The 23,892-nt window shown below is 50.3% G+C and overlaps 1 protein-coding gene across 4 annotated transcripts in view; it reads left to right on the plus strand.

Moving 5' to 3' along the window:
- PBX4 (PBX homeobox 4) overlaps positions 1-23,367 on the plus strand; it is a 60,854-nt gene extending 37,487 nt beyond the window's left edge. Inside the window, exons 3-9 of one of the 4 annotated variants that reach the window (XM_021083419.1) lie at positions 14,338-14,591; positions 14,869-15,059; positions 15,307-15,442; positions 18,138-18,294; positions 18,636-18,742; positions 22,695-22,781; positions 23,089-23,367. In XM_021083419.1, the coding sequence (XP_020939078.1) occupies positions 14,338-14,591; positions 14,869-15,059; positions 15,307-15,442; positions 18,138-18,294; positions 18,636-18,742; positions 22,695-22,781 (932 nt within the window). In that variant the 3' untranslated portion in view covers positions 23,089-23,367. Of the gene's footprint in view, positions 1-14,337; positions 14,592-14,868; positions 15,060-15,306; positions 15,443-18,137; positions 18,295-18,635; positions 18,743-22,694 lie in introns of all 4 variants that reach the window. The other 3 variants (XM_021083421.1, XM_021083420.1, XM_021083422.1) reach the window with 3 other exon arrangements.

Consider the following 23,892-nt stretch of genomic DNA (forward strand, 5'->3'; position numbering starts at 1 on the left):
CAACAAAAAGACAAAAGACAAAAAAAAAAAAGAAATCCATATATAAATAAACTGAATCACTTTGCTGTGCACCTGAGTCATCATAAATCAACTATACTAGCATCCATGAGGACGAAGTTTTGATCAATGGCCTTGCTCTGTGGGTTGGGGATCTGGCGTTGCCATGTGCTGTGGTGTAGGTTACAGACTCAGCTCAGATCCCGAGTTGCTGTGGCTGTGATGTAGGCCGGCAACTACACCTCCGATTCAGCCCCTAGCCTGGGAACCTTCATATGCTGCAGGTGTGGCCCTAAAAAGACGAAGAAAGAAGGAAAGAAAGAAGGAAGGAAGGAAGGAAGGAAGGAAAAGAAAACATTTTAGGAGTTCCTGTTGTAGCTCATTGGGTTAAGAAGCCAATTAGTATCCATGAGGTTGCAGGTTCGATCCCTGGCCTCACTCAGTGGGTTAAAGGAACCAGCGTTGCATTGAGCTGTAGTGTAGGTTCCAAATGCAGCTCAGATCCCACGTTGCTGTGTCTGTGGTGTAGGCCAGCAGCTGCAGCTCTGATTCGACCCCATATGGGAACTTCCATATGCCGTGGTTCAGCCCAAACAAACAGAAGACACCTTATCCTGAATGAAAGAATCCAGACAAAAAAGTCCACAATGGTGTGTGGTTCCATTTATGAGAAATGTCCAAAAGAGGTAGAGAGAGATTAACTATTGCCAGAGGCTGGGGTGTGGGGATAGAGAGTGACTGCTAACGGACATGGTGTCTCTTTTTTGGGTGATGAAAAAGTCAATTGGGGATTGCACAACTTAGTGAAAGTACTAAAAACCACTGAATTATTCAGCGTAAGTTGGTAAATCGTATGTTATGTGAATTCTATCTCAATAAAGCTGTGATAAAATCCACTCGGGGGGATGGCCCTTCGTGGCTCATCAGAATCCAATCTCACTAGTATCCATGAGGATCCAGTGTTGCCATGATCTGTGGTGTAGGTCGAGGATGGGGCTCAGATATGGCATTGCTGTGGCTGTGGAAGAGGCCAACGGCTACAGCTGCAATTTGACCTCTAGCCTGGGAACCTCCATATGCCACGGGTGTGGCCCTAAAAAAAAAGACAAAAAAAATTCTCAGGGATTGGAGGATTTCAGGAGAGTGATCCCAGGGCTTAAGGCCTTGGTACACAGCCCTTCCATGTAGCAATTTTCCCTATTCAGGTTTCTTCTTAGATCTTAACCATTCACTGAGATTATCTTCTGTGTTTGCTTCTGGTTTGTTTTCTTACTCCCTCCCTGGAATGCCGGGGAAAGCACAGGCTTGGCAAACAGTAAGTATCAGTAAACTTGGTGATGGCTTGGAAGGGATTAATCTTTCTTAACAGAAAATGCTGCTTTTTTACTGTCATCTAGAACCTATTTAATATCAGTCCCTGAGATAATTCCTCTAAGGGGAGTTAGGGCATTGGCCAGTCTAAAAATCTGATTCCCGGGAGTTCCCATCATGGCTCAGTGGTTAACGAATCCAACTAGGAACCAAGAGGTTGCGGGTTCGATCCATGGCCTTGCTCAGTGGGTTAAGGATCTGGCGTTGCTGTGAGCTGTGGTGTAGGTTGCAGATGGGGCTTGGATCCTGCTTTGCTGCAGCTCTGGCGGAGGCCAGCAGCTACAGCTCCAATTAGACCCCTAGCCTGGGAACCTTCATATGCTGCGGGAGCGACCCTAGAAAAGGCAAAAAGACCGAAAAAAAATTTTTAAAAATAATAAAAAATAAAAATGTGATTCCCAGCCTAGGAATGGGCAGGACATGGTGTGCGTGTTGCTGGACTGGTTACCTCCCTGTGCAGGACTCAGCAAAATAAAGGTGGTGACGGTAGCCCAACTTCGAAAGCTTCTGGGTATTGTTCAGTTAAAATTGGAGCGCTCAGGGAGTTCCCGTCGTGGCGCAGTGGTTAACGAATCCGACTAGGAACCATGAGGTTGCGGGTTCGGTCCCTGCCCTTGCTCAGTGGGTTAACGATCCGGCGTTGCCGTGAGCTGTGGTGTAGGTTGCAGACGCGGCTCGGATCCCGCGTTGCTGTGGCTCTGGCGTAGGCCAGTGGCTACGGCTCCGATTCAACCCCTAGCCTGGGAACCTCCATATGCTGTGGGAGCGGCCCAAGAAATAGCAACAACAACAACAAAAGACAAAAAAAAAAAAAAAAAATTGGAGGGCTCAGAGTTCCCATTGTGGCTCAGCAGTAATAAACCTGCCTAGTATCCATGAGGACTTGGGTTTCATTCCTGGCCTTGCTCAGTGGGTAAGGATCCGGTGTTGCGGTAAGCTGTGGTATAGGTTACAACCACGGCTCAGATCCCGAGTTGCTGTGGGTGTGGCTGTAGCTGTGGCGTAGGCTGGGAGCTGTAGCTCCGATTCGACCCCTAGCCTGGGAACTTCCATATGCTGCAGGTGCGGCCCTAAAAAAGGAAAAAAAAAAAAAAAATTTGGAGCGTTTCTTTGGATGAGATATAAAATTGTTTAATGTGGATGGAAACTGTCCACAAATGCTATTTTCTTTAGCTGTTGCTCTTAAATGTTCTTAAAGCCTCAGGAGAGCGTGAATTAATTTTCTGGTTGTTTCACCTGGCTGCATTTTATATTACAGCATTTTGCTGTCTTTTCCTCTTGCTCTCTTGCCACAGGAAAACAAACGTAAACAAACTGCATGTTATTTTTACTGTACCTCAGCAGTTTAGGCAGTAGTTTATGACAGAATCACAGGGCTTTAATTAACAAATGCATATATATATATATATCTATATGTGTGTGTGTGTGTGTGTATTTTTTTTTTCTCTTAAGGGCCACACCCATGGCATATGGAGGTTCCCAAGCTAGGGGTCAAATCGGAGCTGTAGCCACTGGCCTACACCACAGCCACAGCAACGCCAGATCCTTAACCCACTGAGCAAGGCCAGGGATCAAACCTGAGTCCTCATGGATACTAGTCAGATTCATTTCTGCTGAGCTATGATAGGAACTCCTGTGTTTTTGTTTTTTTTTTTTTAAAGAAGTTCCTGGTGAGTTCCCCTCGTGGCTCAGTGGTTAACGAGCCTGACTAATATCCATAAGGATGCAGGTTCGATTCCTGGACTCGCTCAGTGGGTTAAGGATCTGGTGTTGCCGTGAGCTGCAGTGTAGGTTGCAGACATGGCTCCGATCTGGCATTGCTGTGACTGCGGCTTAGGACAGCAGCTACAGCTCGAATTAGATCCCTAGCCTGGGAACCTCCACATGCTGCGGGTGTGGCCTTAAAAAAAGACCAAAGAAAAAGTTCCCAGGCTAGGGGTTGAATTGGAATTGCAGCTGCCAGCCTATACTACAGCCATAACAACACTGGATCCACAAAAGTATATTGAAATGAAAATTAATTTGCATATTTGGTTGAGGTTTCAGCACTTAGGTTGTGATGTATTTCCATTAGGGTTAATTAGAAATGATGGGAATTTGCATAGTGTTAATACTCCCTAAGTCTGATGAATATCTAGCATGCATGTCAGCTGTGATTTCAGAAACTGATGAGTATTTGCTAAAGGAATATTCTTTGTAAAGTCTTATGGGACTGAGAAAATCCAGTGACTTAAAACAAGGCTTCATCTAGAATGTTGCTTAAAGAACTGACCTATGGGACATTGCCTCAAAGGTAAATACAGGCAGTTCTCAACACCCAACAGGCTGTGTTTCAAAGGTGTCTTCATTTAGAGTTAAGAAGAAACAAAAATTTAAAGGACCCTCGACAGCATGGGTGGCCTTCTGGTCAGAATGCCGTTGCTCAGCACTGACCTCACCTGGAGGCCAACTTGGGGAGGAGTTCCTGTTTCTGGAGCATGAGTCTGTGAGGCCAGGCACATTCTGGGCACCAGAGCTATGGCAGTGAACAAGATAGCAATGGTCCCTAGGGAGCAGGGTCATTCCACATAGCCATACAGACAGAATGTGTGGAGGAGGGGTGGGCAGTGGGCAGGTCAATCTCTGGGGGGATGTTTGAGCCAGGACCTGACTGACGGGACATCTCCACTTCCTTTTTGAGAAAGTGTCTCTGAGGTAGGAATGTGGTGTCCAGGCCTGAGGGGGAGCCAGCTTGGAGCTGAGTGGATGGAGTGAGCAGCGGATGCCAGGGAACTACTCGGAATCAGATTCTGAAGGAGACGGGAGACTTGGTTCTCCTAGGAGAGTGGGACCACCTCCCACTCCAGATCTGGCCCTGCACCTTCAATGTGCGGTTCTCTGGGCCTCCTGCTGGGCATCCCACGGCCCTGGTCTCCCTCCTGTCGGTGCAGCTTCCTCACCCTGCCCCGCACCCCCTCTGCTGGCTCATCTCCATGGCCACCTACCCCACCCCACCCCACTCCTTGGAAGCCCCCCACCCTTGTTCCCATGCTATTGCCTTGGCGAAGGTGTTCCCACATGGGCCAGGAATGTGATCTGCCTTCCCTGGAAGAAGTGCTCACAGCCTGGGTTCCTGCCACATTTGTGATGCCATCCAGCCAGTGTTCTCCTTTGGGGGGTTCAAGTGGTCTTTCATCCTCACTAAACGGATCTTCCCACAGGAATGGATTGCTCTTCTTTTTTTTTTTTTTTTTTTTTTGGTCTTTTTTTTTTTTTTACCATTTCTTGGGCCGCTCCCATGGTATATGGAGGTTCCCAGGCTAGGGGTCTAATCGGAGCTGTAGCCACTGACCTACGCTACAGCCACAGAAACGCAGGATCCAAACGTCTGTGACCTACACCATAGCTCACAGCAACGCCATATCCTTAACCCACTGAGCAAGGCCAGGGATCGAACCCACAACCTCATGGTTCCTAGTCAGATTCGTTAACCACTGAGCCACGATGGGAACTCCTGCTATTCCTTTAAAACCCAGCCCGGGCTCCCTCCTCTTTGTTTAGCGTCCCCTGGAGGGGCTTCCCTGCAGTGAGCCTTTTTATTGCACACAGGACTTTCCCTCAGCACTCCATCTCCAGAACAAGGAAAGTCTTTCCAGGTGGCAGTGCCATCTCTGCCCCAAGACTGATGACAGTAGTGATGCACGGGGAGGCAGACATGCTACAAAAGTACGACAGGAAGTAGGTTTACTCCCTGAGAGGGTCACTTCTGGCCTGTTCCACACCCAGAGCTTGCACCTAGGACTGGGGAGGCTCTAGGATGTACCCACAGCTCCTGGCATTGACCCAGGCACAGTAGGGTTTTGGCCCACCACTGCCCAGTACCAGTGTGACATACAAGCAAGATGAGTTAGGAAAAGGAAAGGAGATACACAAAAGAATAAGCTCACAAGTCTCATTCCATTTAAAAGACATAAAATTACTCTGGTAGGGTTCCCGTCATAGCTCAGCAGTAAGCAACCCAACTAGGACACAGGTTTGATCCCTGGCCTTGCTCAGCAGATTAAGGATCCCATGTTGCTGTGGCTGTGGTGTAGGCTGGCAGCTACAGCTCTGATTGGACTCCTAGCCTGGATTCTGATTGAACTCCCAGCCTGGACTCTGATTGAACTCCCATATGCCATGGGTGTGGTCCTAAAAAGACAAATGATAATGAAATAAAATAACTCTGGCATGCTGCTGAAAAGGTTTCTACATGCAGCCTCTCATATCTGTATTGGTCTTTCCAAAGACAGAAGGCAGGAGTTCCCGTCGTGGCTCAGTGGTTAAGGAACCCGAATAGCAACCCCTGGGACGCAGGTTAGATCCCTGGCCTTGCTAAGTTGGTTAAGGATCCAGTGTTGCCGTGAACTGTGGTGTAGGTCGCAGACGTGGCTCGGATCCGTAGATGCTGTGGCTATGGCGTAGGCCAGTGGCTACAGCTCCGATTCCAACCCCTAGCCTGGGAACCTCCATATGTCATAGGTGCAGCCCTAAAAAGACAAAAGGCAAAAAAAAAAAAAAAAAAAAAAAGACAGAAGGAAAACCAGACACCACCTCTCAAGGAGTTCTGATCTAGATTAGGACTGAACCAACCAAGCTAAAATCGCATCCTTTGTACTGCACCCACAGAAGAAAAGCTGTCAGGAGAAGCGGAAGGATCCAGAAGGGACTCCAAGGAAGGGGAAACCTGAAGGCAGTGGACCTACATGCACATACATTCCTCCTCATACACATCTTAGACTTTGTGACACACATACCGTGGAGCAGGATTCTCAGACCACAGTGTCAGTAAATAAAGTTTTAAGCTGCTCAGTGGTTCTGTTGTCTGGGGCTGATTCAATTCCTAGTAAGTAAGGGCTCTCTTCCTGGCTTGCAGATGATGCCTTCTTTCTATGTCCTCAAAAGAGGGATGGGGAGTTCTCATTGTGGCTCAGCAGGTTAAGAACCCTACATAGTGTCCATGAGGATATGGGTTCAATCCCTGGCCTTGATCAGTGGGTTAAGGATCTGGGGTTTCCCCAATCTGCAGCTGCAATATAGGTTGCAGATGTGGATCCAGTGTTGCCATGGCTGTGACATAGACCTGTGGCTCCATTCAACCCCTAGCCTGGGAACTTCCATAAGCCACAAAAGAAAAAAAAAAAAAAAGGTCAGGGGTGAGGGGTGGGGGATGGGGGGGATTGGGGGAGCCATCTTTAACTCTTTTTTCTCTCTCTTTTGTTTGGCTGCTCACAAGGCATATGGACATTCCTGGGCCAGAGACTGAATCCAAACTGCAACTTTGACTAACACCACCACTGCAGCAACACCAGACCCTTTAACCCAATGCTCCAGGCAAGGGATCAAACCCTAGACTCCACAGGGACACAAGCCACTGCAATGGGATCCTCAACCCACTGTGCCACAGTGGGAACTCCCTCTCTTCGTCTTCTTAGAAGGCCACAGTGCTATGGTTTAGCTTGAGTGCTATGGTAATTACAGTTGACTGTAATTACCTCCTCACAGGCCCTATTCCACATATCCATGGGGGGTTCCATATGTGAATTTTGGGGGGACACAATTCATCCTATAGTCGTGCCTTGTTTCTTTAAAAAAAATGTATTGAGGAGTTCTCATGGCGGTGCAATGGAAATGAACCCAACTAATATCCATGAGGATGCAGATTCGATCCCTGGCCTTGCTCAGTGGGTTAAGGATCCTGCGTTGCTGTGGCTATGGTGTAGGCCAGCAGCTACAGCTCCTAGCCTGAGAACTTCCATATGCTGCAAATGCTGCTCTAAAAAGACCAAAAAAAAAAATGTTGATATTCATAATTGTATTTTCCTTCATTGTTTGGTTTACTGGAGTTCTCATACCCATAGTATATTGGGAACAGAAGGAAATTTGGTGGTTTGGTAGGGAAGGCCTTTGTTTTCCATCCCATCTCCTTTTCTGAGCCCCTCCAGCTAACGTGTCCCTGAGCTGAGCTCCTGGTCTTTGAAGCCTCCTGCCCTCCAGCCAAGGGCGCTGGGGGAGCTGAGCACAACTGGGATGGCAAATGAGCTTGTGTAATTGATGGTAACACATGTCTAATGCCCATAATTAGGCTGAGGAAGGGTATGCTGGGAGAAAGATGCATGGTGCTTCAGGCAAAGGGCTGCTGGCAGAGGGCAGAGATGCTTGGTGTGGCCTTGTTTACAGCCGGGACCAGTGGTTGACAAGGCACAGGGTAACTTTTTTTTTTTTTTTTTTTGGTCTTTTTGCCATTTCTTGGGCCGCTCTCGTGACATATGGAGGTTCCCAGGCTAGGGGTCCAATCGGAGCTGTAACCACCGGCCTATGCCAGAGCCACAGCAACGCGGGATCCAAGCCGTGTCTGCAACCTACACCACAGCTCACGGCAACGCCGGATTGTTAACCCACTGAGCAAGGGCAGGGACCGAACCCGCAACCTCATGGTTCCTAGTCGGATTCGTTAACCACTGAGCCACGACAGGAACTCCCAAGGGTAACTTTTTTTAAGTTTTGCTTCTCTTCATACACATGCATTCACAAAAATGTTCAACTTTAAAGACACAAAGCTTGGAGTTCCCGTCGTGGCGCAGTGGTTAACGAATCCGACTAGGAACCATGAGGTTGCGGGTTTGGTCCCTGCCCTTGCTCAGTGGGTTAACGATCCAGCGTTGCCGTGAGCTGTGGTGTAGGTCGCAGACGCGGCTCGGATCCCGCGTTGCTGTGGCTCTGGCGTAGGCTGGTGGCTACAGCTCCGATTCAACCCCTAGCCTGGGAACCTCCATATGCCGCGGAAGCGGCCCAATAAATAGCAAAAAGACAAAAAAAAAAAAAAAAAAGACACAAAGCTTGTAGCGTGTGGATGCCTGTCATGACATGTGCACCGTTAACACCACAGGGCCTGGGGTGTGACAAGCCTACTGTCTCCTGATTCATGGACGTCTGAGTGGTTTTGGTTTTTCACAGTTATAGGATGGTTCTGTGTGTCCCCTAAATATAGCATCTACAGTGGGATAAATTATCAGAATAAGAATTTGAAGATCAAAGGCTATTCACTTTTTTCAGTGTTAATCAGCATTTCAAAGTGCCTCTCTCAAAAAGCCCCCAACAATGCATACCTGTAAAAAAAATATGAGAAAAGGGATGGGTATTCTCTTCATAATTTGAGAGCTTTCATTTGAGGACACTAAGGTCCACAGTTTTTTTGGTGTATTTTTTAAAATATCTAGCCCCTGGTTGGGTACTTGGCTTATGACATGTTCTAAGATGTTTGCTGTTGGATAATTTAAAGAATGAAGAAGCGTTCCTATTGTGGCTCAGTGGAAACGAATCTGACTAGTATCCATGAGGATGCAGGTTTAATCCCTGGCCTCATTCAGTGGGTTAAGGATCCGGCATTGCCATGAGCTTTGGTGTAGGGCACAGATGCAGCTCAGATCTGGTGTTGCTGTGGTGTAGGCCAGCAGCTACAGCTCTGATTCTATCCCTAGCCTGGGGACCTCCATGTGCCATGGGTGTGGCCCTAAAAAGACCAAAAAAAAAAAAAAGAATAAAAGAAAGACCACCTCGCAACCCTCAGCGGGCCAGAGTCACACACTGGCATGAACACATATATGTACATTGCACACTAGCACGAACATGCCCCCACACATCCCTTCACTCAGCTGCATGTCCAGTCTGGACCACTTCTGCCCCTAATTGTAACAAGGAAGCTGTAATGGGAGGTGTGGAGGTGGCCTCCTCACCCCCGGGAGTCAGGCCATGCTAGAGGCCCTCTGGTGAGGTATGGGGTCCTATGTGTCCTTGTGGATCCACTCCCGAGCCCTGGCTAGGACCATGGGTGCTCAGGGAGGAGCTGCTAAGTAAGCCTGAGACAACCACAGAGCATCTGCTGTGCTACAGGGGATTATAGGGGGCTCATCAGAGGGCAAGTTCACAAAGGTGGATTTGGAAGGGTGTCAGGAAAGGCCCTGAATGCCAGGTGTCAGATTCTAGGCTTTAACTGTGGATGCAGGAACTGGTTGAAGTCTTTGAACAAAAGACTGGCATGATGAGATTTGAAGGTAGTCAGCTTGCAGGTGTGCACCCTGGATCTGAGGGGAGGAGTTTCCTCGCAGGTCACAGAGGGCAGGAGCAGGGTCAGCACAGCAGAGTTCCCAGAGTAGTATTAAGGGAGGGGATGGATGGTGGGTTGATCGTGGAGGTAGAATCAATAGAATTTGCAAATGGAAGGACTGAGCAGAGAGGACCTCCATTATCCACTCTGGGTTAGGAATGGTTAGATTCACGTGGGCCTTTACCAGATCAGGCAGCCCAGGTTAACTCTGTCCAGGGGTGCCCAGCAGTTACATCTGGCCCGCCTTGAAAGCCGAGAAAGGTCGTTAGAGAGCTGAGTCTCTGAGCTGGGAAGGCTGGCAACTGATACAAGATGCACTTTCCTTTAGTTCTTTTGGAAAGAGCTCCGTTACAACCCAGTGGGACTAAGTAAGTGGCGAGGGTTCCTTTGGGTGAGTTGAGGGTCCCTGCATTTGAGGAAAATTCCTGCAAGGATATCTCGTGAGCTCCTTCAGTTTTCAGTAGTGAGGGGTTTTTGTTTGTTTGTTTGTTTGTTTTGTCTTTTTTAGGGCCGCAGCGGCAGCATATGGAGGTTCCCAGGCTGGGGGTCGAATCGGAGCTGTAGCCACTGGCCTACGCCACAGCCACAGCAACGTGGGATCAAGCTTCAGCTGTGACCTACCCCACAGCTCACGGCAACACCAGATCCTTAACCTGCTGAGCGAGGCCAGGAATCGAACCCACGTCCTTATGAATGCTAATCGGGTTCCTTAACCACTGAGCTACAATGGGAGCTCCTTCAGTAGTGAGTTTTTAACAGAAAAGGTTTCATCTGTTACACAGGAAACAAGAAAGGCGCAAGTGATTAATGAGTAAATAGATGATAGGATTAAACTCAATTTTTTTTTGTGCTTTGTAGGGGCGCACCTGCAGCATATGGAGATTCCCAGGTGGGGTCTAATCAGAGCTGCAGCTGCCAGCCTACACCACAGCCACACCAGATCCAAGCCATATCTGTGACCTATGCCACAGCTCACGGCGACGCTGGATCCTTAACCCACTGAGCAAGGCCAGGGATCAAACCCGCAACCTCATGGTTCCTAGTCAGATTCGTTTCCACAGCACCACCGTGGGAACTCCCCAGGGAAACACCTTAAACTTTGTTTTTTCCAGAATGTCAGAACTAGGTAGATGGTATATATGATTAACTCCTTCAGAGTTCCCGCTATGACATAATGAGATCAGACCAGCACATTAGGTTAAAAGATCAGGCTCTGCAGTAGCTGGGGCATAGGTTGAAACTGCACCTTAAATCTCCATATGCCATGGGGCAGCCAGAAAAAGAAAAAGAAAAATGATTACCTCCTTCTCCGTTCCCTGCCTCCATCCCTGTCCCCTCAGGAACCTCTCCCCAGTCTTCTTTTCTCTGTAGCCACAGGTGTTTCCTCCAACATTGAGGTCCACCCTCCTCAGACCCAAGCCTCACTCTGTAACCCCTGCAGCAGCATCTTCCCTGCACTGCCTGCCTCTCACACTTCTCCGGAACTTGCTGGTCAGGTTCTACCCTACCGTACCCCCCAGCATTAGAGGTTAGCTACGTTCGCCTAATGACAAAGCTCTTGCTTTCACCCCTCTGTGACTACTTCTGGTTTTTCCCTCAACCTGCTTGATAATTCTTTCCATCTCCTCTTTTGCTGGTGCTTTAAAAGTTGGTTTTCTAAGTTCCCGTCGTAGCTCAGTGGAAACGAATCCAACTAGGAACCATGAGGTTGCCGATTCGATCCCTGTCCTCACTCAGTGGGTTAAGGATCCGGCATTGCCATGAGCTGTGGTGTAGGTCACAGATGCGGCTCAGATCTGTTGCTGTGGCTGTGGTGTAGGCTGGCGGCTACAGCTCCAATTAGACCCCTAGCTTGGGAACCTCCATATGCCACAGGAGTGGCCCTAAAAGGACAAAAGACAAAAAACAAAAAAAAATTAATTTTAAAAAAGTTGGTTTTTCAGCATTCAGGGGGCATAGCCTTCTTCTCACAAGTGTAGGTGCAGGTACAGATGGATACACACGGATACGTATGGATTTCCCACACATCACATGCTAATGATTCATGAATACCTGTCTCGAACAGGGCTGAACTGGTCAGATCAGCCCCAGCTCCCAGGAAGCAGCTGCCTCCCAGCCACCTGGACTTCTGTGCTTAACTGGGTCAGGGACCAAACCGATACTATCTTTGCACCTGCCCACCTGCCTGCTGTGCTTGGGAGAAAGTGGCACCTTCTAGGGTGAATGTGAGAGTCGCCCAGACCTCTTCCTTTCTTTCACCCTCAGCAACACATCTGGTGGTCATGGATCTAGGGCCTCCCCCTCTGGCCATCCCATAGCTGACCTGCATCCCCTTAGATGGTGACAGCTCTCCCCACTGCCTCCCCTGCCTGTCCACACAGCACCCTCTTGGCCCAGCTGGAACCGCTTTTTCCAGTTGCAGAGCCAACTGTCTTGTTTCTCTGCTTAAAATCTCTCAGGGGGGTAGTTCCCGCTGAGAGAACGGGATGGGCAACATTGGGATGGGCAGTGTGTTGGCAGTACCAGGATGCAAGTTCCATCCTCGACCCAGCACAGTCGGTTAAAGGATCCATCACTGCCAAAGATGCAGTGTAGGTAGAAACTGCAGTTCATCTGATCCCTGGCCTGGGAACTCCATATGCTATGGTGCAGCCAAAAAAGGGAAAAGAAAATCTTAGTTCCCACTGTGGCTCCATGGGTTAAGAACTGGACTAGTATCATGAGGATTCCGGTTCTATCCCTGGCCTTGCTCAGTGGGTTAAGGATCCAGCGTTACTTCAAGCTTCGGTGTAAGTCACAGATGCAGCTCAGATCCTGAGTTGCCATGGCTGAGGCATAGGCTCCGGCTGTAGCTCCAATTTGACCCCTAGCCTGGGAACATCCATATGCCACAAGTGCGGCCATTTAAAAAAAAAAAAAAAAAGTAAACAAACAAACAAATAAATAAATGTTTTTAAAAATCTCTCGGAGTTCCCGTCGTGGCGCAGCGGAAACAAATCCGACTAGGAAACATGAGGTTGCGGGTCCAATCTCTGGCCTTGCTCAGTGGGTTGAGGATCTGGCGTTGCCATGAGCTGTGGTGTAGGTCGCAGATGTGGCTCTGATCTAGCACTGTAGCTCTGGCATAGGCTGGCAGCTGTAGCTCCGATTGGACCCCTAGCCTAGGAACCTCCATATGCTATGGGTACAGCCCTAAAAAGACAAAAAAAAACAAAACAAAAAAAATCTCTCAGGGGTTAGTTCATCTTTTCTGGTACCTCTGGATCAGAATTTTCCTCTCTGACTTTATAGCAGCAATCCTCCCCCAACACACACACACAACAGAGACAAATAGATTCAACAGATGTTAACCGAACCAAACTCAGGTCCACTCAACTGACAAACATCAAAGTCACTCTACCGACACTGGGTTGTGGTGAGGGAAAATACAGCACTTATTGCAGGCATCCAAGCCAGGGAGTGGGAGTCAAACCTCAGATTCACTCCACCTTGGTCCCTGAGTGAGGGGGTTTTTTTAAGAGGAAAAACAAATGTGGAATTAATCATCACCTTGTGACTTTTTTTTCTGCCCCCATGGCATAAGGAAGTTCCCAGGCCAGGGACTGAATCTGAGCCGGAGCTTTGACCTACACCACAGCTGCAGCAACATCAGATCCTTAACCCACTGCACTGGGCCGGGGATCCAGCCAGCGCCTCCACAGAGACAAGCGAATCATTAACTTGATGCCACAGTGGGAAATCCCAGTGTGACTTTTTTGTCTTTTTACAGCCACACCTATGGCATAGGGAAGTTCCCAGGGTAGGAGTCGAATGCACACCTTCATGGATCTTAGTCAGGTTCATTACCACTGAGCTACAACAGGAACTCCTGACATTTTTTTTTTTTTTTTTTTGGCCTTTTTTTTTAAGGGCCGGACCTGAGACATATCGAGGTTCCCAGGCTAGGGCTTGAATCAGAGCTGTATCCACTGGCCTCTGCCACAGCCACAGCCACAGCCACAGCCACACCAGATCCGAGCTGCGTTTTCAACCTACACCAGAGCTCACGGCAACCCAGATCCTTAACCCATTCAGTGAGGCCAGGAATCAAACCTGTGTCCTCACGGATACTAGTCAGATTCGTTTCCCCTGAGCCATGATGGGAACTCCTCCTGACGTTTTTTTAATCATAATTTTAAGAATCAAAATGTCTTTGGTTACTCTTCTCTGCCCAAGTGGTCCATGGCTTGGGGCGGGGGGGGGGGGTCTATGAGCTTATCTCTCCCTAGAGAGGTAACCTGAGCTTGCACATTAAATGTTATCTATAATAGCAATATTTGCACATTAACAATGTCACCCATCACAGCACTTTCAGTCATGTGACTGGTTATTAGCATTCAATTAGCACAGGATTGAGGGGATAAGAAAGGGAATAAAGCTTTGGAAAGAGATATTAATCATCAACTCGGTAAGGAAACTTGGTTTTAGGGGGCCTCCGTTTCTGACACACATCAGTACTGTCTTGCCCTGTATCCCTGCCTTTGCTCGCGTGAGCCTCTGGAACATACCTCTCCCATCTGGAAATGTAGTTCAGGGCTTCAGGCTTTCCAAAACCTGGTGCCACCCCACCCCTGCCCTGCCTGGGCCCCCACGTGCACCCACCTGTGCGGTGAGCTCTGCCTGCCCCACCCCCACTGTGCTCCGGAGCACGGCACCCAGTCCAGCATCAGTGGGTTACTCCATGTCTGTTACCAGATGAAGTCTTTCTTTCCCCTCAGGAGCTCATGAGAATTTCAGATACGACATGTTGTGTTGTTTCCCCTCCAACAATAGTCGCTAATTCAGCCTCCTCTCTTTTTACTCAGTAATGCGCGTGCGTGGCACTCAGGATGAGGGTCCTCCCGACGACGACGCTCAGCTCCTGAGACTGGATAACATGCTGCTGGCCGAGGGCGTGTCCAGGCCAGAGAGGCAAGGAAGAGGAGCACCGGCGGCGGCGGCCAGCACGGCAACCCCAGGTGGCTGTCCAAATGACAATGGCCTTGAGCACTCTGACTACAGGGCCAAGCTGTCGCAGATCCGACAGATTTACCACTCTGAGCTAGAGAAATATGAACAGGTGATCTTTCTGCCTGGAAGAGTTTCTATCATGTGAATGCCCATTTGTCAAAGCAAAACCTGGAGCACTAACTGGCTTCCTTTGGTGGCACAGACCAGGGCTTCCACGCACTTGGTGTCACAGCAAAGGTGGCTGATTTTACTGGAAGTCCTTTGCCTTCACTTTTCAGTAGCCAGCCTGTGTGGAAGCCGAGGGGGGCAGGTGGCCGGTCCCACATGGAGCCCCAGGCCAGCCTGCTGGGTAGTCACCAGCTGGCATCTGTGTGTCCCCACCCCAGGCCTGCCGTGAGTTTACTACACACGTCACCAACCTTCTCCGGGAGCAGAGCAGGATAAGGCCTGTCTCCCCCAGGGAGATCGAGCGCATGGTCCGCGTCATCCACAGCAAGTTCAACAGCATCCAGATGCAGCTGAAGCAGAGCACCTGCGAGGCCGTGATGACCCTGCGCTCGAGGTTCCTCGATGCCAGGTCAGGCCTTACACCACCCGTGACCCGAGGGTCAGCTCTTAGGAAGAGGAACCAAGTCAGCTTGGGTTTAAGTTCTGGGGGCATCCAAGCCTGTCCCCGGGCCCTGGCTACAGCTTCAGGTGTAGCCCTCACACAGCCTCTTGGAAGGTGATTGAAGTGCTGGCTGCTGCTGTTACAGCATCTAGGGAATTGGAGATGGGATGAGGCCCCATACATGCACACCGGCTGAAGCTGTCTGTTTTTGCAGGCGTAAGCGGCAGAATTTCAGCAAGCAAGCCACGGAAGTGCTGAATGAATATTTTTATTCCCATTTGAGCAACCCTTACCCCAGCGAAGAAGCCAAAGAGGAGCTGGCCAGGAAGGGTGGCATCACAGTCTCCCAGGTGACAGTCCTTTCCTGCCATGCCTCCCTGAACCTGGAAGGAAAGGAAAGTTGAGCCCCATGAGGTGGATACCCAGGGCAGTTCATGAAGTGTGTGGAGCAGGAGCAAGGTGTCCAGGCTCAGAGTCGGTCTGTCTGGGCTCAGATCCCGGGTCTGGGCTGTAAACATGGGCCTCAGGCAGGCAGATGCACCCACCAGGTGTGGAGACTCCCAGATGATGGGTATGAAATGCGAACTCCCAGAGACAACACCACGGAGTGTAGCACATGGTACTCAGGGAATTGCAGTCGTTAGGAGTGTGTGTGTGTGTGTGTGTGTGTGTGTGTGTGTGTGTGTGGTTTGGTTTTGTTTGTCTTTTCGAGGGCCACACCCGAGGCATATGGAGGTTCCCAGGCTAGGGGTCTAATCTGAGCTGTAGCTGCTGGCCTACACCACAGCCACAGCAACACAGGATCTGAGCCATGTCTGCGACCTACACCACAGCTCATGGCAACACCAAATCTTTAACTCACTGAGCAAGGCCAGGGATCGAACCCACATCCTCATGGATACTATGTCGGGTTCTTAACCCACTGAGCCACAATGGGAACTCCATCTTTAGAATTTAATATCATTGTTTTTAATGGAAGCTTAGTTGATTTATAAAGTTGTGTTAATATCATTCTTGTACCAGAGGTTTATGCTGTGTTGTATAAGAGGAATGGGGTATAAGCTTAGGAGAAAAAGAACTTTGAACAGGAGTTCTCTTTGTGGTAGAGCAGAAACAAATCAGACTAGTATCTACAAGGACACAGGTTCAATCCCTGACCTTGCTCAGTTGGTTAAGGATCCGGCATTGCTGTGAGCTGTGGTGCAGGTCCCAGATGTGGCTTGGATCTGGCATAGCTGTGGCTGTGGTGTAGGCCAGCAGCTATAGCTCCGATTAGACCCCTAGCCTGGGAAGCTCCATATGTCGCGGGTGTGGCCCTAAAAAGCAAAAAAAAAAAAAAAAAAAAAAAAAAAAAAAGAAGAAGAAGAAAAGACAGGAGAGCTGAGCCCGTGGATGGGGCAACAGGCAGAAACCCTGGTGGATGCAGCTAGCTGGGCCAAAGGGGACAGAGGGACTGGGCCAGGAGTGGCCAGTGGCTCTGAGCTACGGCTGGCAGAGAGGCCATCCCACTCCTGTATGAGGTGCCCTGCTGGGATCTGTCCCATGGAGTGGGTGGACCCTGGCTCAGGACCAGCTTCCCACAGCCACCCTCCCTCACCGTCATGGCAGTTTGCTCTTTGTCCTTCTAAAAGGCCAGTTGAATTCAACATGGAAAACTGCTCCCTGCCATTCTTCTGTGAACTTAGTTCCACAAAGGTGTGTCGGCATCTCCCTCGGAGGTAGAGTGGAAACCAAGTGCTTACCTGGCTTGGTTGAGGGAAGGTCGCCCTCATATGGAGGGCAGGAGAGTTGAGAAGCAGGCAGCACAAAGAAAGGCTCTTTTCGTGGTTGACATTCAGAGGATTATGAGACGTGGAAGAAACGGATTTTTTTTTCTTTTTCTTTTTATAGCCGCACCCAAGACACATGGAAGTTCCCAGGCCAGGGCTCAAATCAGAGCCAAGGCTGTGACCTACACCACAGCTTGTGGCAACACCAATCCTCAACCCATTGAGCAAGGCCAAGGATCAAACCCGAGTCCTCACAGACACTATGTCAGGTTGTTTTTTGGGGTTTTTTTGCCATTTCTTGGGCCGCTCCCGCGGCATATGGAGGTTCCCAGGCTAGGGGTCTAATTGGAGCTGTAGCTGCCAGCCTACGCCAGAGCCACAGCAACACGGGATCCGAGCCGCATCTGCAACCTACACCACAGCTCACGGCAACGCCGGATCGTTAACCCACTGAGCAAGGGCAGGGACTGAACCCGCAACCTCATGGTTCCTAGTCGGATTCGTTAACCACTGCGCCACAACGGGAACTCCACTATGTCAGGTTCTTAACCCACTGAGCCACAATGGGAACTCTGGTCCTTTATCCTTTGATAAGGATTCGGTTGAGTTCTTGCCTTAAACTGACTTCCCAGGAGCTCCAGTTGTGGTGCAGCGGAAACAACCTGACTAGTATCCATAGGGAGCTGGGTTTGATTCCTGTCTTTGATCCGTGGGTTTAGGATCCGGCGTTGCCTTGAGCTGTGGTAGATCCCTCGTTGCTGTGGCAGTGGTGTAGGCCGGCAGCTGTAGCTCTGATTCGACCCCTAGTCTGGGAACTTCATATGCCATTGGTGCAGCCCTAAATGGCAAAAATAGAAAAACAAATTTAAAAAACCCTGACTTCCCAGAAATAGGCTTACTGATGATATGTGTCTCCCTGGGCTCTCGCATTCCCTAAGGAGCCATCCAGAATTCAGTCGGTCACCGGCCCCTGCAGTGAGTAGACACACATCTCTCCAAGCGTGTCACACACACGTTCGTTTGCCTTCCAGCTCCTTCCTCGCCCCAGGCTCTAGCAGCGCCTGGTTCTCAAACAGCACAGCTCCTCCCTCTCCTATAACCCCCTGCAAACTTTTCCTTGGGCTCCTGGGTGCATCAGCTCCACCTTCTCAGCCCCAGGGCCACGAACTGGCACTCAGCCATGTACCCCTGGGCAGTGCGAAACCGAAGTCTGTTCACATTGTGTCTCATTGTTAGGTCACCTTTCCCAGTGACTTCTGTCTCTGTGTGTCAACAGGTCTCCAACTGGTTTGGCAACAAAAGAATCCGGTATAAAAAGAACATGAGGAAGTTTCAAGAAGAGGCTACCATTTACACAGCTAAAACAGCAGGGGACCCCACAGAAGTCAGGGGCCAGGGGGGCCAGGCCAGCTGCCCATCGATGCCCAGCTCCAGTAAGTGAGGCCACCAGGCCCAGGGACAGCTGCTCCCCTGTGGCTGGGCCCACCGAGCTGTCTCTGAGGAAGCAGACCGGTCCCTGCATTCACCTCTTTCCTCTATTTACACTGTGAGGCTTCTATTCCCACTGGTGATTTTCCTGATCCAAAGTCCCGGCAGACAGTGCTGGTGCTCTGGGGACAGAAAGTTCAATACCGAAAGGCTGGTTTCCCCTCCCACAGAGGAGGGGGTGTAGGAAGGGCAGGGAGCTATTTGAGTCACATTCTCAGCCCCTCCCTGGGAGTCACTGTGACTCCCGGGGCAGGAACACTTGTCCTGACCCCTCCACCCCTTCCAGGTTCCTCTGGTCCCTTTCCACTGTCCAGCACCGGGGATGCACTGATCACCCTGCAGACGCTGACCTCTCTCCAGCCCTCCCCTGAGGGAGGCAGCCTTCTATCCCAGGTGAGCCTCAGGCACAACCCCAAGGACACCTGTGGGCTCCCTGACTGAGTGACAAAGCTGAGACGGTGGCAGGTCCCCAGAACTGGCCATCTTGGCTGCGTCTCAGTCTCCTTAGGCTCCTGTAAAGGTCCTGGCAGCCAGGTGGGCCCATCAGGCATTCAGTCCATCATGGGGACCCATGCAGGCTGGCAGAGCCATTTCAAAGAGCACAGCTCTTCTCTGGTTACAGCTGTGGTACAAGCTCAATTCCTAGTCCAGGAACTGCCACATGCTGCAGACACAGCCCCCCAAAAAAGAGAATTGTGTTTGTGAGTTTTGAAAAAGGAGAAACAACAAGAGTTGCATATGTAAAAAGCAAGAGTAAGGTTTTAGATGGAGGAAGGAGAAGAGGAAGGAGGAACTGGATTTAAGGACTTTGATGGCCCAATTAGACTGGAGACAAAAAGGAGTCTTTAAGGAAAAAGACTAAATTAGAAAAGGAAAAAGACTAAATTAGAAAAGGGAAAAAATATGAACACTTTTGAAGTAGATTCAAGGGAAATTCAATTTAAAAGTTAAGAGCCTCACCGAGTTGTGCTCTTTTTTTTTTTGGTTTCTTTCTTGTAACCTTTTATTTAAGTATCAACTACTAAGACAAATAATTGTTTCATATATGCATAATTCTAAAATAATTTTGGGGCGTTCCTGTTGTGGCTCAGTAGTTAATGAATCCAACTAGTATCCATGAGGTTGTGGTTTCAATCCCTGGCCTTGCTCAGTGGGTTAAGGATCCGGCATTGCCGTGAGCTGTGGTGTGGATCGCAGACTCGGCTCGGATCCCGTTGCTGTGGCTCTGGCGTAGGCCGGTGTGGCTACAGCTCCGATTAGACCCCTAGCCTGGGAACCTCCATATGCCACTGATGCGACCCTAAAAAGCAAAAAAAAAAAAAAAAAAAAAAAAAAAAAAGGCACAGTGGAAGTATGTGTAATCTATTTGCATTTATTTGACCAAAATTATTATTATCATTATTTTTGTCTTAAAGGGCGCGATATATGAAAGTTCACACATGCGATATATGAAAGTTCCCAGGCTAGGGGTCGAATCAGACTACAGCTGCCAGATTTACACCACAGCCACAGCAACGCAGGATCCTTAACCCACTGAATGAGGCCAGGGATCGAACCCACATCCTCATGGATATAGTTGGATTCGTTACCACCTAGCCACAACAGCAACTCCCCAAAATTATTTTAGAATTATGCATATATGAAACAATTATTTGTCTTCGTAGTTGATACTTAAATAAAAGGTTACAAGAAAGAAACCAAAAAAAAAGAGCACAACTCTGTGAGACCTGCCCAACAAGGACCCAGGCCTTCACCCCTCACAGGATTTGATCACCTGAGGCAGTGGCTGAGAGCTTTGCCTGTTGGGAAGGAGCCCTCCCTCCTCGAGGACGGCTCTACCATCCAGAGAGAGTGGGGAGCGGGCAGATGAGGCCCTGACTGTCTGAAGGTGCAGATCCACTGGGCTCAGACCCTCTGCCACCTTCATGCCATGGCCTCGTTCATCATCCTGGCCTCCCCTTCGGCTTGGTGCCCAGCTGGGCCAGAGCGAAGATGCATTTTGGTGACTGGGAAGAAGATGAGCCAGGGATCTCAGCTGTTTCAAGATGTGCCCTTGGGGACTTTCTCAGCATGTGGGGCAACATGCCAGGCCAGCCAGGATCAGGGGGCCCCATCCCTCTCACCCTCCCTGGGGCCTCCCAGCCTCCCACTGACAGTCTCAGGGGCCTGACCCTATGAGCAAGGTTGTCCTGAAGAGGTTGCACAGGCACAGGTGTGACAGGGCCATGTGTAGCAGTGGGCAGGGCCTTACACAATCCATCTCTTGCCTTCACACGCAAATTCCCAGCAGTACCAGAGTTAATGCCCCACCAATTCACCCCCAGCCCTTCCTAAGGGTGCAGGGAATGGATGCCTCCTGGTGCCAAGCAGTACATATCCCATCACCATGGCAACCCCACCACCCATATTGAGAATCTGGGCGGGGCAAGTCACTCTCATACCACCAGGTGGTCAGGTTTGCCCTGCTCTGCGCTTGCCCAGGGCTCAGTGCCTCAAGCACAGTAGGCGTGAGGATGTGAGAGAGAATCGGGGTGAGGGTTCTGTGGACCATGAAGCAGGATCCTGTCAACCTCACATGAAGCAGGAAAGTCGGGGTTGTGGTGTGGACACCACCCTGTTCTGGGTCCTCTGCCCTGGGCAGGCCCAGATGCTCTTCCAGAGAACAGGTCTCAGGGCCATGCCACCCTAGCTGGGAGCCATCTCCTTGAGCTGCCCTTTGGCTCCCAGTCCCACACTGGGCACCAGCCTGTCACCTCCCAGGCCTGTGAGTGGACCCCTCCCTTCACTAGTGTCCTGGGAACACAGGCCTGTGGGTGTCCATCCAAGGGCAGAGTGTGTCCTCCTGAGGCAAGTGTCCTCATCCCAGCTGCTCTTAACTAAGGTCGCGCAGAGCATTGCTGTCCTCTCAGTGTCCCTGTGTCACATGATGAGGCAGCCCTGGAAGGGTCTGTTGATTCCTTTGCCCCACACTGTCCTCTTGATGCAGGCACTGTGGCAGCTCCTTGGGCCATGTGGGAGGTAATAGCTGAGTCCGGGCATGGAGATAGGGTTGCAAGGAGCAAGGCCTTGGGCCTGGTGGGGTCAGATGGGGTAAAGGTACAGGTAGCAGGGTTCAGCCTATAAAGTTCAAGAATGAGGAAGGTGGAGTTCCTGTTGTGGCTCAGTGGTTAACGAACCTGACTAGTACCCATGAGAATGCGGGCTCGATCCCTGGCCTCACTCAGTGGGTTAAGGATCCAGCATTGCCGGGAGCTGTGGGGTAGGTTGCAGATGCAGCTTGGATCCGGAGTTGCTGTGGCCGTGGCATAGGCTGGCGGCTGCAGCTTCAGTTAGACCCTTGGTCTGGGACCCTCCATATGCCATGAGTGCGGCCCTAAAAAAGACAAGACCGGGGTTCCTGTCATGGCGCAGCAGAAACAAATCTGACTAGGAACCATGAGGTTTCAGGTTCGATCCCTGGCCTCGTTCAGTGGGTTAAGGATCCCGAGTTGCTATGGCTGTGGTATAGACCAGCAGCAACAGCTCCGATTAGACCCCTAGCCTGGGAACCTCCATATGCTGCCCTCAAAAGACAAAAAAAATTAAAAATTAAAAAAATTTTTAAAAATTAAAAAGACAAAAGACCAAAAAAAAAAAAAGGAAGAAGCTGAAGGGGAGCTTGTGCCACACCGTCTGATGGTGGTGGCCATGGACTCAGGAGAGGCAGAGCTGCCAGTGTCACAGGGAGGGTGTGATATCTGGGCGCCCATTGGTGGCCAGGTCCCAGAGCATGAGTTGGGAAGGGGAATGGCCCTGCTCTCATGGGCTACAAACAGGACTCACCTTGGAAGAGCCAGCCCAAGAAGAGCCATTGTCAGTAGTGGTTTCCATCATGGTGGGAGGGGGCTCCTGTGGACAGATGTCCCAAGATCACGTGTGCCTGATACATGTCAGTCCCTGCTCTGCAGCCAGAGTGCTCCTGACCACCCATGACTGCCAACCAGGCCCCATCCTGCTGGGCTCCTGACCTTCCTGCTCACCGAGTCTCACCATGATGTTCAAGAGACCATGGTCAGCTCTAGACCCCACTGGGTCTCCCTCACGCTCAACTATGCCCCATGGTGCCTCGTCAGTCCTTTACCAGAGCCCGGCCAGCGGAGGCCAGTTCCTGCCACTGAAGCACATCCATGTGCAAGGCCAGCTATGACCCAGGACTGACCCCCTCCATCCCTCCCCCACCTCCTGGCTCATCCTCTTGGCTCTGGGCATGTTCTAAGCCACCTCAGGGATGTGGAGGCCTGGCGGGTCATCAGTCTCACGTCCACCCCCCACCCTGCAACCCAACTCTCTGTCTCTTTCTTTTTAGGCCAGAGGCAGCTGGCAGGTGAAGCGAATGTCAACCACCTCACCTGTTGGAGACCCCGGTCACGTCATCTCAGACGCAACTAATTAAGTACTTGGATGAGCAGAAAAAAGGATGGTGGGCCCTGTGGTGGTTCTCTGGCACTCGTGTTACCTCAGGAAACCCAGAACTGACAGCAGGCAGCGCTCCCCGAGCTGACCGGCAGGCAACACTGAGGCCATCTTTTGCTTGTCAGCTGAGATTTGAAACGGGCTGACGCTGCTCATTCTCCCAACCCCATTTGGTTTTTTTGAAAACTAATTCTCTGGTTAAACTGAACTATTTCTTATAGGACTTGGCACAGTTTCTCCCATTAAAATTTTGGACTGATTTTTATTTCAATGTCGTTCACTCCCAGGGCTGTTCCTAGCGGCGCTTGACCTCACAGGAGCAGGGCTGCAGCTGCACAGTTGTGTAAGTTGTGATTCTGTTTGCTCCTTTGTCCATTCATGTGCCCACTTGCCCAGACCCTGCTTCCCACACCCACTTCTCTTGTGTCATTTCAGACAACTTTGATTTAAGTCTGCTGTAAACTCAGAATTTTCCTGGGAATTGGTTTGACACTCTTCTTTTTTTCTGTTAATACAAGTTCTACCATTTTTGGTTGGAATGTCATTAAAGACGATATATTTCCCAAGTGCTTTCCTGCATCTGTGCTCTTGAAATCCTGTTGGCCTGAGGCTCAGCACTCAGCATTCCCCAGCTCCTGGATGTCCCTCTCTGTCCCCTCTCCTACTTCCCTCTCTGCTTCAGCCTTCAAGTGGGACCTTCCCTCAATCTCCTCCTCCTCTTCCCCATACTGGGAGAGAAGATGGTAAATCTGGCTCTTGGGAGAATTTAACAAGCCCAGGCTCAGGACAGCTCAAGGCCCTGAGCAAGTGCTCCCATCTACCCGTCAGTCAGTTTCACTGTGGCCCTAACCCCACACTGTCATTTCTGGACACAGAGTGTTCCAACTCCCTTGCGCCTCCACATCAGCTCACCCCCAGACCCTGGCCAGCTGGATGCAACACCATTCTCCCAGTTCTTGGCCTCAAGGCCCCCATGCTGGAGAGATCCACCCCCCATCTGTCTCCAACCCCTGTGGGTGTCCCCACAGTGCTGCTAATACTCTAGTGCCTAACACCATAAGGAGAGAGGGTCCGCCAGCTTACAGACATGC

Source organism: Sus scrofa, chromosome 2, assembly GCF_000003025.6.
Source record: "Sus scrofa isolate TJ Tabasco breed Duroc chromosome 2, Sscrofa11.1, whole genome shotgun sequence".
Classification (NCBI taxonomy): domain Eukaryota; kingdom Metazoa; phylum Chordata; class Mammalia; order Artiodactyla; family Suidae; genus Sus; species Sus scrofa.